This window comes from Gigantopelta aegis, chromosome 6 (assembly GCF_016097555.1).
Source record: "Gigantopelta aegis isolate Gae_Host chromosome 6, Gae_host_genome, whole genome shotgun sequence".
In the NCBI taxonomy this organism is placed as follows: domain Eukaryota; kingdom Metazoa; phylum Mollusca; class Gastropoda; order Neomphalida; family Peltospiridae; genus Gigantopelta; species Gigantopelta aegis.
Window position 1 is genome coordinate 67,538,186 of NC_054704.1, and position 20,954 is coordinate 67,559,139.

General features: G+C 38.7%; 1 protein-coding gene across 1 annotated transcript; it reads right to left on the reverse strand.

Annotated features, from left to right (window-relative positions):
* Positions 1-250: 250 nt before the first annotated feature.
* On the reverse strand, positions 251-6,157 carry LOC121376052. The gene is made up of 3 exons (XM_041503829.1): positions 6,095-6,157; positions 2,556-3,194; positions 251-1,802 (listed from the first exon to the last, which is right to left on the reverse strand). Exons 2-3 carry the CDS (start codon positions 3,162-3,164, stop codon positions 945-947), a joined length of 1,467 nt encoding a protein of 488 aa, XP_041359763.1. The 5' UTR covers positions 3,165-3,194; positions 6,095-6,157; the 3' UTR covers positions 251-944.
* Positions 6,158-20,954: the final 14,797 nt, after the last annotated feature.

A 20,954-nucleotide genomic window follows, 5' to 3' on the forward strand; every position in this document is an offset into this window, starting at 1 on the left:
AATTTAATGTCTCACTGACTGATACTATGTAAAAAATGGCTTTATATTAATTTGTGACATAAAATTCATGATTAATGTAGATTTTTTTTTTCTTTTTTAATTTTAAGACATGCATTGTGATGAAAACCCATGAGAGGAACTGTGATTCAACTTTAATGACGGACTTCGAAGACAACTAAATTCAAACACCACTAGAATAACACCTAAATCTTGCCTTTTGACTTGGCCAAAGTAAAACAAAAATGACACGCCATAAATAAATATTTAAATAAATTGATATTTACACATAAACTTGAGGACCATCCTGAAAAACAATAATTTGCTTGCAGTAACCCAACCAAACATTACAGATACAGCTAGTTAATAGACTTTATATTTAAAGTTGCAGACCCTAGTTTTTAAATATTAATGCATATTTTAATCAAGCCATTTTTGATGATTGAACTCAAACATTACCTACATTTTGTTTAGATTGTCCGTTTCCAAACATCCAAACTGGTTCTGATCATCCTGGTGTTTGTAATTATACCATGAAATGCATTTTTCATAATTCTAAAAACACACATCTCTGAGAGGCAACGGTAAATGGAGATGAGCTAGTATATTTTTACGGGGCCTTTCCCCGTTTCACAATCACAAACTCCTGCCTCACTCTTATTTTAAATATATCCAGATCTGTTACAGGTTTGTGGAGTAACCAAACCAAGTGTCCATTTATTTTCACAGACTGAAAACACTAGGGTCTGTAACTTTAATAACAAACAATTGACAACAGATATATAATAGTTTCAACAAAAACAAAAAATGCTGTGTACTTTACTCATATATAAGCTGGTTGGGTTACACACAATTAGTAATTTTTTTGGCTGACCCATTTGTTATTTTAACCGTATGAACAACTACCTCTATGTTCTACCACTCAACACTACTATTGAAATCCTCAACTAATGCCGATCCTGCATCCGTCTGGTTTTTGGAGGTGTTGGCAGAACGTTTACAGACACTGACGCCTCTTCCGTCTCCGTCGAGGCATCACTGGACTGTGTTTCAGTGTTATCGGTCGACGCCGACTTGGAAGACTTCTTTCGTTTCACTGGTTTGGCAGTTTTTGCCTTGGCAGCATTGGCGGTGGCCTGCCACTCACTCTGGACCTTGAGCCGGAGATTGTGCAGCAGCCGGCTCATACACATGTTGGAAGGGAGGTCCGAGACCTTGGACATCACTTCAGTTCTACACTCAGGACACCGGAACATGCTACTCTGGCAGAACACGCACTTCGTTGAGTTGAGTGTCTCGAGCAGCTTCTCGAGACACTTGCGATGGAACGTGTGCTGACACGGCAGATACTTGTTCGTGTGGTCCAGAGTCTGGAGACATATGGCACACTCCAGCAGCTTCCCCACTGCGTTCGGCATCTTGCTGATGAACGCTACGACCAGCTCCTGGAGTTTTGTCTTCAGCGTCTGACAGAGAGGCACCCGGCAGCTGTCGCTGTCGAGTTGGCAGTGCTTGGCGTGGTAGAGACAGAGGATCTTAAAGTTCTTGCAGGTGGAGCAGCCTCCAAAAAGGCCGATGCAGCAGGTGCGTGCGTGGGCCTGCACGTACTTCATCTTCATGCAGTTCTTGATGCGACAGCGCACCTCCGTGCAGTGACACGAGTGCACCAACACTGTCATACACTTCTTGAGGGTCTTTTTTCTCTCCTCCGATGTCGCCTTCTCTCGCTGACTGGCACTCTTGTTTTCAGAAGACTCTTCTCTCACCTTGTCCGATGTACTTTTCTTCTCGGCAGCTTCACGAGCCTGAACATAAAAATAACACATTGATTAATATTAGCATAGAAAAATTCATCATAAATGCCAGTAAGCTATCAGCCAGAAAGCAACCCCTGCAATTAACAAAATGCTGACGGCAAAAAAACATGCCACTAAAAAAACTTGAATATAGTCCAAGGCAAAAAAGTTCTGTGGAGTATTAAAAACTCCACAGCATTGTCGATTGTCATGGGCAGGAAGGGTTGCAGAAAGACATGTATGGAAGGCAGTTGAAATCCGTCAACCCGTATGACTTACAATGTTTGACATCCGACATCCAATAGCCAATGATTAATAAATCAATATGATCTAGTGGTGTTGTTAAAACAAAACAAACATTAACTTTTTAACTGAAAAGACAGTATGGCTGTATCAAACAACTAATTCATCATGTTGCCATTGATGACCAATAGTAGTACTTTAGTAATATGTGGGTAAGTATAATTACAAGGCACACAACTTGGTGCACGACTTTTTAAAATAAAATATTAAGCAACAAATTTATTTTGTATATACAGTTTGCCTCTATTAATTAGTATCCCTTGGTTGTTAGTATTCAAAACAATCATCAAAACATTTAACAACACATATTGTAACAAGAACACGTTATGATCACTATAGCACCAAAACTGTAGCAACCTTCAACACCCATAAAGTATTAGTCATCATTAAGTTTGCAATGCAAACAAGTTCTACTGTCCCAAATATCTTATTTAAAAAAAACCCAGTGATGTCATTTACCTTACGACGAGCCTGAGAACGAGTAACCACAGGTGATGACACAGGGTCAGATTGAGAGCTTCCAGTTTCTGTCACAGACTGCCGCTGTAATGTTTCGGACTGCTGCTCTAAAGAATGTATATCACTGGATCCTGATGTGGTAGTAGTCACTGCTTCTGAACGTCTCCTGGCACGCAATCTAGTATGAGGACCAGCTGCAGCAACATCAGAACAATCACTTGTTCTGTTTTCTGACACAGAAACAGATCGGGTTGGAGGTGATGCATTTTCTGTAGTTATTGCAAACGTCTTTAATGTCGAATTGGGCTTGGGTAACTGGGCTGATAATGTCTTTAAAGCCAGAACAGTGGCTTGGGATTCAATGTTTAATTCACGTTTGTTTTCCAAAAGTCGATTTATCCAGATGTTAGTCGGAAGGTCAACAATGTTTTTACCAACAGATTTTTTGCACTCCGGACATCTCCAGAATCGAGTTAGTCTGACACGATTTTCCAAACATTCTAGACAAAGAGTGTGTTGGCATGGCAACAGTTTACTTGTACTGTCAAGGATGTTGCTACATGCTGTGTTGTTACACTGTAGAAGAGACAATAGAGTTTGCTGCTCCATTGTTATCTTTCAAAACAGTAATCTGGATGCCTAAAAACAGAAACAGTATGAATAACATCTGTACAATACATTATAGCTTTAAGTCATCTAAAATTAAAACAGTATAAATTATAATAAAATATATATATGCCACATACGTGCCTGATGCATCTATGGGTCATATCACAAGTGTGTAGGGTCTCCACGAGTACTCGAGTACGGGCCGAGTCTAGCAAGACCCGAGTCTATTCACAGCACTCGAGTACCCGTACAAGGTGGAATACAACGATCAACTATAATACAATGGACAATGTAGGACAATAATTTCAGCAGTAAATAATCAACGACATAAGTTACACAATAATTATATGTTCATGTGCTAGTTTCTCTTTTCAAACTGGCCATTCATCTGTCACATCACTGAACATATCAACCAGTTTCTAAATGCAATACAATGGCATGATTTGGCATCCATGTTTAGCGCTGGAATTAAGATGCATAATGCCATTTTAGTTTATTTCTTAAGACTAGGTAAAATCAGGTACAGGGTTTTTATGACAACAAAAGTGGTGGACTCGGAGAACAAATGATCAAATTCGCCCCACCCACCCAACCTAAGTCATTTTGACACAAAGAACCCCAAAGTTTTCAACATCTTCAAAATCCACACAACCCTAATCTAGACGTGGGCAATATTTTTTCAACAAAAGTGGCTATGACTTTCGCTGAACAATCTATTTCAAAATCCCTGCAGACATGGGCAAGTGACTGACAACAATATTTATGGTTTGAGTGTGGTGCAATCATAAAACCCTGAGACATCTCAAGTGACTGACATTGTCTAGTGTCATAGCTGACTTAACACCTTGTCGGTCTGCTGTTTTACTTTGGCGCCAGACTGTACATCAGTGCCTGTCACGCTGTTTGCCATGACCAGTCAAGCATTACAGTCTCGGCCAGATTAATTTCAGTAATACCAAAAAATATTAATTAAAAGAAAGAATTTGTTTTAATTTTAATGTAACACATTAATTATTAGTTACTTAAAAACACAGACCCTAGTTTGAACCCTGTAATACATTTGAAAAAAGATGCAATATAGAGTGAAACAAGAATCTGTGGCGATGAAACGGGAAAATTCTATCTTAAAAAAAAGAAAGAAGTAAGACTAGAACTTGTCTCCTCAACCGTTACTTCTCAGATGCACATGCGTTTTTAGAATTATGAAAAGTTTGTGGCATTATGAACACCAGGATGACCATAAACACTTCATATGCACGGATATTAAATAAAATCATTTTAATGTAAGTGATGTCTGATTTTAATTAACAAGATTACCAGTGAAGTTCATGATACACCCGTCAGGAGTTTAACGGAAAACCATAAATATTAATGAATATGTTACGGGTATGATTCAATTCTAATTATGTGAAATTTTTGCAATGGGATAGATGAACAGGTTTTTTCGGACCAACTACTGATGATACTGTATCCATTGGAGAAGGTGTGGTCTGATTAATGAAGTCCTGACTTCCTCAAAAGCTAAACAAGACTTTCCTATGATGTTCAGAATATAGACAAATTATCTGATTTAATTATATCACAGTGACCTAGTAATTGTATGTGACACATCACTATCCCAAGTTGTTCCTACATCTGAGGTTTGATAGTCCTGTATGCATCTGTATGCAAGATATGGCCCAGACAAGGATTTACTGTTATGTGCAGTAGACCGTGAAAGGTAGGTCACAGTGACCTCATAATAGTACATGACACACCGCCATCCCAAGTTGTTCCTACATGTGAGGTTTGATGGTCCTGTATGCAAGATATGTTTTAGACAAGGATTTACTGTTATGTGCAGGAGACTGAAAAGTAGGTCACAGTGATCTAGTAATAGTACGAGACACACCACCATCCCAAGTTGTTCTTACATGTGAGATTTGATGTTCCTGTATGTATCTGTATGCAAGATATGGTCCAGATAAGAAAAAGTTAACAGGCGTACGAATGGACAATGCCATACCATAATATGACCCATCATAGATGGGCGTATAAAAATGGCTTTGATAGTGTAAAATACACTGCACGTGTAGTGTTTAAAAACTAGAGTCTGTTGTTTTTGTTATGAAATATTCAAGTGTTTTGTCTAAAATTTTATTACATGAGGTACTTAGTTGTACGTAGCAGCACATGGTGAAACATGAATGATGAAATGTACTGATTTTTATTTAAATTACAAATGTTTGGTTAATCAAGGAATTTCGAAAATGATCGATGTAATTTGTAAAGGTATTTGATGTCAAACAAAGGACACTGAAAAAATTACATAGGTCGGTCTCTGACTGTAATTGTGTAAGAGAGTTGTAACAATTGTCCAATGTCTGTCTAGCTCTCTTACCATCAGAGTACTCAGGCTATGGGTAAACAGGATATAAAATCAGATGTATTGTAATATTATTTCAGAAAGTTCAAGATAGGATAAAGTTGTTGTTTTAACAGGTGCCGTGGCAACAGTTTCCTAGTTATAAAAAAAAAAAAAAATTCTTAGTTTTATTTTTATTTTTTTAAATTAAGAGGGGGAAAAAAGGAAGAAGAAAAATACAACGCCTTTCGATATTGTTACAGTCCCTATTGTGAGTATCGGTCACTGAGCAACAATGAAACGAACTATAGCTTTTGGATTAGACACAGTCTTTGTTTTTGACATTCCCAGACTAGTAACACTCTGTTAACATTATGTGCGATCAAATTAACAGCAAACGTTAGAAACAACGCCTATTAAAATGGGAGTTACAAATGAAAAAATGGCGACTACAATTTGCAGTGAGGAAATAAAAACAAATTAGTGTATCTAGACAAACAGAAAATATTTAGACTGCAAAAATAATAAAAGCGGCCTAGTCTGATATATCCAACATTATACAGACGTGTTAAAAAAAAATACAAACCAAAAAAGGTCACTCAAACTTGTTACAAGATATCCGGCTGAAGCGATTACAATCACATTTCACCAGTTTTAGAAAAAAGCAAAAGTTCCGGAAATGAAAAACTGGGTTGGGCAAATATACAATATGGCATGTCGAAAAACACGGAATAAGACCACGAAATTATTAATCCTTGTTCGACATTTATAGTGTTCCAGTATTTTGTTTTTGTTATAAATTTCGATACTTTAAAATTATATTGCATTAATTAGACTGTTACGTGCATTGGAAGTGTATTCACAATGTAAGGGCGGGTCTAAGAAGCGACTAGTCCGATGTATCGCTCATTCTCAAATAAATTTAGTTGTTTTAGTTTATGTATTCAACAGTATTGTCGTCTGATAAATCGTGTGCAAGGAAACAAAAGTATATATAGTCGTGGTGGGCATGTTATGTTTCAGCTAGAGACATGGGCGTACGACCGGGGGGGGGGGGGGGGGGGGGGGGGGGGGGGGGCAAACAGTGGGGAAAATTCGGGCAGTTTTTATCTGGGTAAAATTTCGGGCAAATCAACCCCTCCAGCCCCCATAAATCAAAGAGTCCCCATACGCCCATGGCTAGAGATATATTAAAACTACTAATGTAATCACCGTGTATCATCGAACACAGGATATTACGAGCTCCGAAGCGAAAGAAAGGCAAAATACCAACGCATCGTTATTTGTCGTTTTCTTTGATCTGGTGCAAATTTATGTTGACCAATGTTATGCAATTACTAACTAGATAATTTGCTAATAAAATCCATTCGTCAGAAGGTCATTTGAAGTGACAGATAATATGTAATGCACAAATTATAACGATTGCTCATCTTCACTGCCACAATGCCCCGACAAAAAGATCAATTTACTGAATGATCGTTACGACATCGATACTTAAACACAGAGTGTAAGTTCTGCAATAGACAATTAAGTTTTGTTTCGTTTTATTTGTTAAAAGCCCAAAATTGTGGTGTGGAGATCGAGTGTACTGCATGTTGCAATTTAGCAAATATTCAGTGTACTGCATATTGATTCATTACACCGTAATTTTGGACTTTTAACAAATACAACGAAAACAAACTTAATTTTCTGTTGCACAACTTACTCAGTATGTTTGATAAAGTCTAAGGATAATTGATATGTAACTTTTTGGATCGATTTCGCTATGATCATTTAGTAAATTAACCTTTTTGTCGGGGTATTGTTAAAGTGATGATGGACAATCGTTATAATTTGTATATCATTTCAATTGGCCTTCTTGCGAATGGCTTTTTTATTAGCAAATTATCTAGCTAGTAATTGCATAACATTTGTCAATATAAACCTGCACCAGATCAAAGAAAATGGCAAATAACTACCTAGATGAGTTGTTATTTTGCCTTTCTCTCGCTTCGGAGCTCGCAATATCCGGTGTACGATGATACACGGCGAACACGGAACGCCCTTTTTTTAAAGTATGAAATTAACTGAGCCGATTGTTTTTTAAATTGCACATACAAATAGGTGTTTTTTTGTTTTGTTTTGGGGGTTTTCTTTTTTAAAAAAACACTTACTTTTCTTCATACGTCAAACCAAAACCAAACAGAAATTATTTACTATAAAAACATTTTTGTAGAAGGATGGGACGGCTATAGGCTAATGTTTCTCAAGTTCTACACACACACACCCACACATATGTATATATATATTTTTATTTTTTTTGAATATATATTCACTAAACAATCGGAGTGTAACATACGGTGGCTGGGAAAGGACATCACATGAAATTATTTTTCTCGATCGATCGATCGATTTAATATCTTGATCGATCGACTTACTATCTCGATCGATTGATCGACTTTCGAACTTGCGAAACTAGGGGTGTTGTAAAAACATCTGGTTATACCGAAAATGAGCCATGAAAGGTACCATTTTCTGCAGTTAATACTTTGAGGTAGGGGTTGTAGTACTGATATTTATGGGTCATAGTTTGGTTGATATATTGCATATAGTGTTTTTAAACACAAACGTTAATATGGTCGCCTATGGGATTTGAATTGGTATAGTCCAACCTAAAGGCCACCCACTGTTCACATCTCTCAAGTGCATCCACTGATGCAATAGCTACGGCAACTACGTCTGTATCTGTAGCAGATAGCATTATCCATACGTAGCTTTGCTGATATTCATCGAATATGGAGGGGCATGTTGAAGCTCAAAATGTCCCAATTGGGACATATTTGGCCGGTGCTCTAATTAATGTATTTAATATCATTTATATATTAGGCCCTGGAAGAAGGTTTCGCAAACGGGTGGGCTTCGCGGACAGGTTGCTGACGTTCCAATACCAGGAAAGTACCCAAAATTGCCGGGCCGGATTTCCATGGTAGGACGCGCCGGGTGTGTGGGCGGGGGAGGCCTCCTACCAGACAAACCTAACGGCCGAGACCACCTTCTCCCTAACGCCTCCTGACACGGCGCCCCCCCCCCCCCCCATCCTTCCCAGGTTATCCATACAACTGTTGTGAGCACACTATTTATAATGTATATGAAGGAAGGTTGTTGGGATAGATATGGGAAGGAATGATGGGGTGAGGAAGGAGAGGAATGGTGATGTTTATGAACAGTCCGCCATTCGTCCACCCAAAGGAGCAGGTGGGTGAAACGCATGATGATCTCCAGATGCTGAAGTTGTTATATTGAAGATGTTGTTGAACTTCCGAGGTGACTCATAAAGTTCCAAGAGCATTCGTGAGCTTACTATCTGTGGATGGGCCACCTATATGGATGACCATTGCTATATAAAAATCCAGCAGTACACGAAGAACCACTAATCGTTTGACGCGGTTATGGTTACAGATATTGAGATCTAAGAAACCCGCTGTCGCAACTTCATAGGCTATTCTTTTTTTAATAGCAGCAATGGATCTTTTATATGCAACATTCCATAGACAGGATAGCACATACCACGGCCTTTGATGTACCAGTCGTGGTGCACTGGCTGAAGCGAGAAATAATTAAGTTTCAAGTACGCTATCCTGGATACACATCTCAGATATCTGGGCTGTCTGTCCAGGACAGTGGGTTAGTTGTTAGTTGGTTTGTTAGTGGTTGGTGAGAGAGAAGAGAGTGTAGTGGCCTTACACCTACCCATTGAGACCTTAAGAACTCGCTCTGGGTTGGAACCGGTATCGGGCTGGGAATCCTGTACCTACCAGCCTGTAGTCCGATGGCTTAACCACTGCGCCACTGAAGCCGGTTGCTAGCAACAATCAGTTTATTCAACTTACATGGCCTCTTAATTAATTACAAACATCAAAGACTTTATATTGAGCTTGAATTTAAACAGAATCGAGAACCAATTAAATAGTTCTTGAACGTTGGTGCTGTTCGTTGTCGCTGAACGCATCCCTATTTTACGTGGATGACAAGAACTGTATATTTTGTTGCTGTCTGTAATTTTGAATAATAATAAGGCACACAATATTAAACTTTATTGTTGATAGTTATATTGGTTTGCACATTTTATATAACGAATGACCCGTTAGTTATTTCGTTTAGCACTTTAAAAAATAGTGTATGTAATTGTGTACTGTTATAATATGCCAAAGGTGTAAACGAATTGGCTAATATTACTTTAAAAAAAACCCCAATCAAGCCAAATATTATAATTGGCATAATATCTTTAAGGGAAGTTATAAATTACATATCATTCACGCTTCATTGGTGTATACCTATTATACACAAACACACGAGCACACACACACACACACACACACACACACACACACACACACACACACACACAAACACACACACACACACATTGACATTAAATTTGGTTTATTATCCAACTAAATATATTTAGTATACATCTTTGGAGTAAAAACAAAAATGTAACTGAATTTGATGATATGAAATGTTTACCGTTTCATTGAATCAAAAATTCTTTTACACTAAATTGCGGTTGTATTGTTTTCTGGGTTTTTAAAATTTATTTTATGTTTGTTTGTTTGTTTGTTTCTATTGTGTAGACTCCTATATTTGTGACAACAAAAAACCGCCACAAACATTTAACACAGAGACAAAGACATTCTCTTGTTATAAAAATGCAGGTCTAATTGGTAGTAACATGCGACACTGATTATTTGTACTATTATCTTTTATGAAGTATCAGGCACGGCGGAGCAGGGGGTGGGGGTTGGGGGTCTACTCAATCAATCCCCCCACCTATGTCTACATTTGATATGCGGTGTACACTTGAGGATGAAACCGGTACATGGTAAACTATTTTTTCTTAAATGGACTGCGATTTTCAGCTAAAATGAAGGTTACTAACAAAAATATTCTTTAAATCATAAATACCATGTGACACCTTATTTTGTTGCAGGTAGATTAAAACTATTATGAGGTGACATACTTTTTATGTCGGTGGGCCCATTGGGCTATTTCTTTCCAGCCAGTGCTCCACAACTGGTGTGACAAAGGCCGTGGTATGTACTGTCCTATATGTAGGATGTTGCCTGTATGAAAGGTCCCTTGCTGCTAATCGAAAAGAATAGCTCATGGCGTGATGGCGGCGAGTTTTCTCTTTCATCATTTGCGACGCCATATAACCCCCATTAGAATGTGTTGCGTGCGTCGTTAAAGAAAACAGTTTTTCTTTCCTTCAGTTAGGTCTCGCTTGGTTTCCTTTGGACAGTGGAGTCACCAAAAGTAGACGAACAAGTTATGAATACGAGTAAATGTAGATGTGTGCTAATTGTACTCCCAGCCGTAATTTTCCATCAGCTACCTAGTCTGTTGGGCAGCATCCTGGTTTATATAAAGTGGTTATGTTAGGTTACCAGCACGCCTGTGACGAAGGCAGACATTTGAAGACAGACATTTGAAAAGCCTTAAATGTCGACAGTGCATGACAAATATACTGATGGAAAGAAATAAGGGAACACATCAAATTGTTTACAAATTTAATTCCCAACTAGCGTGGTAATGTCTGTATTTCATACCCAGTTGTAATGTGGGATCGAATGTCTGTAGTGTTGAATGTGCTGCCTATATGTTCCCAGTCAACTTCTGACAGTATGAATTGATTTTATTGCAGTCATTATTTCTTGTTGCTATCTGTGTGATCCTTTATTTCTTTCCATCAGTATACTATTGGCACATTTTGTATTTTTACATAGTTTTAGATGAAGTGACGGTCTGTTTATCACGACTTATTTAGAGCATAACAGAAGTACTGTATAGTATTAGTTATGTCTATTTAATACCTATAGAAAATGATATAATGGGAATATATACTGTAATGTTGTTGTGACCTCCCCCCAAAAATGTGGGGCAAAAAAATATATACACACACACACACACACACACACACACACACACACACACACACACACACACACACACATACATACATACATACATACATACATACATTGATGTTTGGATAGCTCAGAACGCATCGTGGTTAGTCTGCAATTTGCGGGCGATTCGGTGCCACAGGTTCGAGTTCCAGCAACGGCATGGGGCAATTTGTGAGGCCAGAAAGGATTTAATTACCCCTTGCGCCAGGGCGTTAATATCTATGTATGTAACAGACATGTAACTAAACGTGCTATGGCGACACTACAGAATTGACGTATGCATTCATAATCATAAAACAAAAAATGCTTACTAGAGCAACTTTACATTGAAAACTATCCAGTGTTCTGGGAAAAAAAAGTCATGTACTAGTTGATTTTAATATAAGGATATTCCTTTTGAAAAGACACGGCACCATTCATTCATTTGAATATCGAGTAATGGCTGACTGGAATTAAAGTTGTGTATGCAGTTTACAAAGACACTTTGTATTAACTTTGAGATTATATAATAAAGAGATTATTACCCTTCTGTGTTTCAGTATCGTCAATATCATATATTAGGAGTAAAATTAGTGTATTATGCCAGTAGCTTACATAATACAACTTTTATTCCTAATATATAATATTGACGATATGTACAGAGAGAGAGAGAGAGAGAGAGAGAGAGAGAGAGAGAGAGAGAGAGAGAGAGAGAGAGAGAGAGAGAGAGAGAGAGAGAGACAGACAGACAGACAGACGAAGAAGGGAGATATCACACACATATACCAGTAATCAAAACATATTTTTGTGAAAGAAGAACCGGTATATTATCATGTGGGATGCTAGACAAGTACGATTTATAAATATAAGTGAAAGTCAACATTAATGTATCGCCATAAGTGAGACATAGCTAAATATTCACACGCAAACACATTTACATAACCAGATACACATACAGGCACGCATGAACACACAAACATACATCCATCCATCCGAGACAGGACGTAGCCCAGTGGTAAATAGTTCGCCTGATACGCGGTCTGTCTAGGATCGATCCCCGTCGGTGGACCCATTGGACTATTTATCGTTCCAGCCAGTGCGTCACGAGTTGTATATCAAAGACTGTGGTATGTGCTATCCAGTCTATGGGATAGTGCATACAAAAGATCCCTTGCTACTAATGTGGGGAAAATGTAGCGGGTTTCCTCTCTAAAACTCTAGCCGATGATTAATAAATCAATTAATATGTTCTTGTGGTGTCGTTAAACAAAACAAACTTTAAACGATCCATCGATCCATCCATACGTACGTACGTAACTACATACCAACCACCCACCCACCTGCCTACATCCATTCATCCATACATACATGCATATACATAGATAGTAGATACACGCACACACATACATGCACATACAAAGTATATACATATTTACACAGCATATTTCATACTATATCCTATGATATGTCATTCATGAATCACTGGTTGGAATAGGAAAACTCAATAGCTTCACCCAGATAATCGACCCTTCATTGTATTCCATTTCAAACGAATGGAGCGAAAATCCCACTCGTTTGGGCAGGCACAGCTTCAAAATGTCCACATGCCTTTAAACGGTGTGACCAGAGCCCCACGTCTATTATATCTTTGGGAAAGTGCATATAAAAGACCCTTTGCTGCTAATGGCAAAATGTGACAGGTTTCCTCTCAAGACTACATGTCAGAATTGCCAATTGTTTGACATCCAATAGCCGATTATTAATTCATTAATGTGCTCTAGAGGTGTCGTTAAACAAAAAACAATTTGAACGATTTAAGCAAATGTAACAAAAGTATATAGCATCTCTTGGCCCAAGAAGATGTCCCATTTGGGACACTTTGGGCTTCATCATGCCCCTCCATATTCGATGCATATCACCAAAGCTACATATGGATCATGATATCTGCTACAGATACTGACGTATTGCCTTAGCTATTGCAACAGTGGGTGTACTTGAGAGATGTGAACAGTGGGTGGCTTTTAGTACAGTGTATACATATCTGCTCACCTCGTCCCGACCAAATTGGTAGGGCAAAGGGAATGGGGATTAGTTCTTCTCCAATTTAAGAAAGGAAAAATGTGGTGGCCTGTATTTATGTGATGGATGAATGTTATAGTTTTGTTGATATATTGCATATAGTGTTTTTAACCACAAACGTTAACGTTGTTGCTTATGGGATTTTATATGGTATAGTATAATCTATAACGGTATCCCAGTCGCTTATCTTGACGCAAAGCCTCGAGTTCGAAAGTCGATCGATCGAGATAGTAAGTCGATCGATCGAGATAGTAAGTCGATCGATCAAGATATTAAATCGATCGATCGAGAAAAATAATTTGATGTGATGTCTTTTCCCAGCCACCGTAGTAACACATAGGATACAGTACATATGCTGTATACATAGTGTGACGGAACATGCTCTTATCTTTTCGCCTGTGGCTATGTCCATTGTGCTGGGGGCTAGTGCAGCTTGGTTACGTAATACCTCCGCGCGACCGTGCCTTCTAATACACACCCAGACCAGATGTGGAGGCCATGTGGGGAGTGGTTACGTAATACCTCCGCGCGACCATGGTATCTCTAGCGCACTGGCAACGATCAGTCTAGGCTTGTAAGAAAATATACCGTCTTGGTTGCTGTGGAAATATACTCATCATACGATTCGGTCCGCGTACTGTCTCCGGACCCGTCTGGGATTTTTATAATAAATAGCGAGGATTTTAGATATATCAGGCCTGTAATGAACGGAGGAGCCGGCCAAGGCCGGCCCCTGTGCCCACGACAGGCGTGCGCTACAGCAGCTTGCTCTGAATGTGCACGTAAAACCCTATGACATGACATGACATGATATATCAGGGAGAAACATTGGAAGTATCCAGGGGAACGGACGTTGTCCAACTGAACGAACTATATTAGTTCAGACCGGACTTGGTAACTATATATTTCTGCTCTGTTGTATAACTTTGATGTGTTTGATGTGACTTTAAATATTCTAATACTGTATTATACCAATATTCTTTAGACAGTGTCTCCGGTAATCTGACGAAGTAAATTGTAGGCTTCACTGTTCTAATATTTTTATACGAGTATTTGGTAAGATAAAGCTTAGCCGGTCATCCTAGAGGACCTAGGTAAACTGTAGGTTATTGTCTTTATTGTGATAGGTACCAGTATTAATTCTGTATTACAAGGTTACTGAATGAGTATTTAAGGGTTAATTAAAAATTAACCAGTTAGGAATAGAGTTGTAATTCCTTTATTAATTAAGTTCCCCTGGAAGCGTTTCTCAATTATCACACGTGTGTGTGTTGTATCACGGTGAAGTGGTTAGAATATTGTGTAAACTAGACACCCAGTGATTAACTAATTAAGTGATTAGTTCTGGGTTGTTATTATATTGTTGTTGTTAATTAACTACTGCGGCAAGTACATTTGTCAGCGTTAGAGTTAATACAGATTCCAAAGTGTATTGTGTTTTGTTGTGTTTTCTAGTGAACTAAACGTGCTACATATACATATTTATATCAGATCTTATCTCTGATTACTCCTAGAGCCGGGCCACTCGGGTAGAAGTCTGCCCGATACAGAGAGATCTAATAGATATACAGTTAGGAGAGATATTTGGATAATCGTGTTTTATTCAGTTACGGGTATTATCAGGATCCCCGTGACACATAGCTAATATATTTTAGATGTCACTGCATGTCAATTTAACAGGTGGTGTTCATTTCTGAATCTTCAGTAACATTTCGGGTAACCAAATTAAATGGTGAGGGTAATTTCCATCAGAAACGTTAACTTAATGTCTCATGCCAGATGCATATGGAGTAGTTACACCATAATTCAACAAAAACACCATAATATGATGTGCAATACCGAGGTGTGCTACTCTCGTCTGGAGCACATGAATATATTCACAGTACTTGTTCAAGTGAGAAAATCTTATATATGTGATGAGTATTATAATTTATGACATTTTAGTTGTTGCTTACGTACTCATTATATTCGCTCACTGCTCGCGTAACGTTTTAATACATATGTCTGTATAAACTAATGGAGAATGTACGAGGGTGTGTGGATTCGTGAAAAATAATTCACGAACGCCATAGTTGATGATTTTTTATGGCTCTACACTTCTGACAATATTTGCTTTTACCTAAATATTAATATCACTAGTAATAAGGCTTAAATTACATATGTATTTGTTGATTCAGATGTTTGTTCATATAATTAATGTATATTTACCGGCCTCGGTGGCGTCGTGGCAGGCCATCGGTCTACAGGCTGGTAGGTACTGGGTTCGGATCCCAGTCGAGGCATGGGATTTTTAATCGAGATACCGACTCCAAACCCTGAGTGAGTGCTCCGCAAGGCTCAATGGGTAGGTGTAAACCACTTGCACCGACCAGTGATCCATAACTGGTTCAACAAAGGCCATGGTTTGGGCTATCCTGCCTGTGGGAAGCGCAAATAAAAGATCCCTTGCTGCCTGTCGTAAAAAAGAGTAGCCTATGTGGCGACAGCGGGTTTCCTCTAAAAACAGTGTCAGAATGACCATGTGTTTGACGTCCAATAGCCGATGATAAGATAAAAAATCAATGTGCTCTAGCGGCGTCGTTAAATAAAACAAACTTTACTTTACTTTTAATGTATATTTATGTTAGTTACTGCAGATAAATGTATATTATATTGTTATTTGTGCTCTGCCCATATTCGGGTGTTATGCAAATAAATTATTCTTATTCTTATTCTTATTCAGAAATTCCATTTGGGGGGGGGGGGGGGGGGGGGCAATGACATGTCGCTGAAGGCCACAAACGTTCCCGAAGAGATTCCTCGATTTTCCAACGTAAAAAAATAAAAAAAATAAAAATATTAGTAAATATATAACTGTCACATAATTTAGAGGGAGCGGGCCCCTGCCCCCTCCTCCTCCCCCCCCCCCCCCCGGATCTGCCACTGTTATTTATTTCATTATTACCACAAAATAAGATGATCTGTATACAAACATTACATCTCAATTTTAACTTAACAGAATACTTTCATATTTAACGTATTTGATGGAACTTAACGAATTTGACACCATTATATGCGTAACGTAGCTGTTGCTTGGAGACGGTTTAACGGTCCACGTTTATTAAAAACGTAATTTACTATTGTTTGGTATCTTCGTATACCTTTTACAATATATATGAAGTATCAATGAAATAAAAAATAATTTTTTGTACCCGTTTTTTGATAAAAAGTCCTTTTCCCCCATCGCTTGCCAAAACGCCTGTCGACTCCAAGAGCCAAGTCACGTGACCCCGTGACGCGCTAACCGGCATAACACGAAAGCGTGATTCACAGCCTTTTAGACATTTTACTGGGAAGGTGGAACACGTGTATTTTAAAACGCGAAAAATTTATTTTATTGAATTGAATTGTATGGATGGAATATTCTTTTGGAGATAGTTTTCAAATGTAAAATATGGTGAACCATTGTTGGATGTATCAAAGCAGCAGTTTTTCCGAACTTTAAACAAACCGACAATCACAGGGTTTGCATGGAAGTGGTTCTTAAACAGAACCCGTGCGTAATGGAAAGGATCATCACGATGGGATAGGATCTGCAGTGACCCCTTCTTCCCTGGGGATTACGACAATTATTTAAGGTAGTCGATAAATACGACACCTATTTTTATTACTTTTTTTTAAACATATCTGTTCCAAGCCTGTATCCCCCACCGGCACATGTTCTACAATTGCCCATGATACAGCAGACAAGAAACCACGACGAACACGCGCTAAACTAGAGCTCAAAAGGGTTAGGGGGAGGAGACGGGGAGGGTACCAGAGCAGGGGCGGCAGTGTAAAATATAGTGATACGGCTCGAGGTTGCCAAACTCTTCTTTCAAATTCAATTGAGAAGGATATTTTCACAAATACAACAAATATAACTCACAAAAGTGCCTCTTTTAAAAGTGATACGGCCATGTGCCGTCCCTGCAGTGGCGTATGGAGGGGCCCCACGGGAACATGCCCCCCCCCCCCCCCAACATTTTTTTTAAAACTATTAAATTTTTATAAAATCGTACATACACATGTATATACATAGTGTAGGTTGTCTCCCCCATCCCAATATAAAATCCTGCCCACGCCAGTGGAGGGTACCAAGCCTAGAACGATAAAAAATATGAGGCTTGTATTTCATAATTAAATGCAAAATTGTTGTGCGTGCGTGCGTGTGTACACACACACAAACACACACACACACACACCGTTAATTTATTAGGAAAAAAACCCTGTCTACACCGCATGCCTTATATTCCGGACTTCGGATGCAAATTCAAGAACAAAAGAACGCTTCATGTAGTAATTAGCTCGGTCTACAACGGCGCGCGATCTTGACCCTACGGTCTACACCGGCATTCGATCATTCCTCTATTGTCCAGGTCAAGTCAGGTCATAGGGCTTTACGTGCACATTCAGAGCAAGCTGTTGTAGCGTACGCCTGTCTTGAGCACAAGGGCCGGCTCCTCCGTCTAGGACAGGAAAGGTGGGGGTGGGGAGGAGGGATCGCCTGCACTGGCAGGTGCAAGGGAGCAGGCGGATGGGGGGGGGGGGGGGGTAATGGTGCTATGGAATTTTAAATGGAGCAAAGTATAATGCCAATGAGAAAAGGGTGCTCAATTTTGATTGAGGAAATTGGGCGCAATTTTGAACGGTTGGTCGAAAAAGAAAAACTGTCCCACAGTGGTCACCTTTTAAACAATGACGGCAGTTCCCTAGTAGGCCTAATTAAGACACCACAGAAAGTGTTATGAAATAATCGCGCCTCTTTGAAAGCTTAATAGGCCTACACAACAGGGCCGTAGCTAGGATTTTTTGTTTGCGGGGGGGGGGGGGGGGGGGGGGGGGGGGGGTAGTCTAAAACTGAGTAGTTAATATTCTAAAACTCTTTAAACAGTTAAGAAGAGAATTTTCAATTTTCTTTAAGTTTCTATAATGCTTTCCGGATTTTTTCTTCTTGTCTCCCCCCCCCCCCCCCCCCCGCTAGCTACGGCCCTGCACAATGAACAACACCTGTAGTAACGGGTGTTGGTAGCAAGATAAATCGTAATATTGTTTGTATGTGTTCAATCTAATTAAAATTAGCTCCACTATTACATGTGGATCTAACAGCAGCCAGTTGGAGCTCATGTCCACCAATCAAAACCTTACTTGCAGAATCATGCCAGTGATTTAAAAATAATTTGAAAACATTCCGAATTATCCTGAGGGTATACATGTTTCGTGTGAATTACGAATGCCTTAAAACATGTTTTATTTTATAAAATAAATAATTTGTAATGTAAAACTGAAGACTGATTTAGTTGGGTTTTTTATATATATATATATATATAAATAAATAAATATTTTTAAATGTAAAATTGAAGACTGATAACCCATCTCGTACGTATTGCATGAGCGTACATGGGGGGGGGGGGTGTCGATGGGTTCGACCGACCCCCCCCCCTTGAAATCGCATTTTTTTATAATTTAATATATCTGACATTGATATCTGACATTATTATATTTACTCAACATAGAAATATATGCCCAATATCTCTGCAATCTATTTTGGAACCCACCTTTTCAAAATCCTATGTATTGGAACCCCCCTTTTCAAAATCCTATGTACGCCCATGTATTGGTATGGTTAGCTGTACTGCGGCCACTAAAATAGACTCGCCCGATATTTTTAGAATTTGTATGCTCCCAAATAACGTTATAAAAGGCGAAGTGTGATTGGTCAATATTTAAATTATTATTTACAGACGAAATGTTACCTGGACATTGGAGACTACTGGTCTAAATAAGGCATTCGTAATTCACATGAACCATATCGTATACCCTCAGGATAATTCGGAATGTTTTCAAATTATTTTCAAATCACTGGCATGATTCTGCAAGTAAGCTTTTGATTGGTGGACACGAGCTCCAACTGGCTGCTGTTAGATCCACATGTAATAGTGGAGATAAGTTTAATTAGATTGGTATGTGTTCATACCTGCATTGCATCATACCGATCTGTCTAAAACAATAAATTCAGATCCCTATTTTCTGTGATATTAATCAATAAAATAATGTTATTTATTCTGTTGTTGTTTTAAATGCGTTCTGATCTGAACACATATTTTTTATTACAGTCAAATGTTAATATCCCACTTTTAAAAGGTAACTAGGTGTGCTTATATACCATTCCCACGAGGTACCATTAGAGTAGAAAATAAGTCGGGTCCACTGAACTTGTGTCCTGCTTCTCAAAGGTAAAATTGCAGGTAGGTAACTAGGTTAACGTGCTTAAAAAAACGTTGAGCATACCTACTTCCGGGATAGTTCCACCAATCGAGACGTTGGTATACCACGTGACCGTTACCATTAGAGTAGATGTACAAATGTGATAAGACCAAAAACATCCAAACTAGCGTCCATTAAGAATCAGCTGTTTTTCGAAAAATAAGTTCATTCTCTGCTGTCTGCATATGTTGACCTACTAACAGAATGCTGGATGCTACGTCACAGGTCTGACGCGGGTCAAATCGATGTCCAGAGCAGTGGGAACGCACCCCCAAGTGTTTTATAAAGTTGTTGTGCTTTATTAACATAACTGGAATGGTACTTTTGTTTTTTATTTTTAATCCTGTAATATTTATGTATTTGTTTTATATACTGTGTCATGGATGTCAGGTGCGGATTCAGGCGGGCCCGCCCCACTCCCCCCACCTTTGGTCAAACAATATATATTACAGAATATATATATATATATATATATATATATATATATATATATTAAAAAATCAAACTTATCTCTTCCACCTTTAAATTCTATTTTAAAACAACAACGAGTTTTGGGCCCCCCATATTAAAATATCCTGGATTCGCGCCTGTTGATGTATCATTTTTTTTATATAAACATCTGACACAAAGTAGGTGCCTTCGACTTCCATCCCCAACCCCGCTCCTGATGACTATTGTACACACACTTAGCAATGTTTTTATTTTTTAAAGAACAATCTATTTGTATTTATTTTAATTCGGTATATGTTTCTTTCTTGTCATTGCTTGCTTGAACTGTTTTTTACGTGCCTATTAATTAATTAATTTATTTATTCATTCATTCATTCATACCGGTTTATACCGAGAGAGAGAGAGAGAGAGAGAGAGAGAGAGAGAGAGAGAGAGAGAGAGAGAGAGAGAGAAAGAGAGAGAGCGCTCAGGCGCGTGTGAAAACGAGGAGGTTGGGGATCGAAACACCACCTCGAAGCGATTTTTGTCGGGTTTTTCCTATGTATTTTCTCAACGCCCCTTAAAAATCCGTTATGCACAGTCTTGACCTCTCCCTGCACACTCACTTGTATTAAAATAGATTGAGACGAGGAGGAAAAAACCCATGAGAATAGTTAGGGCAATCGATCCTGCGTCCCATCACACCTCATGCGATCTCTACCACCG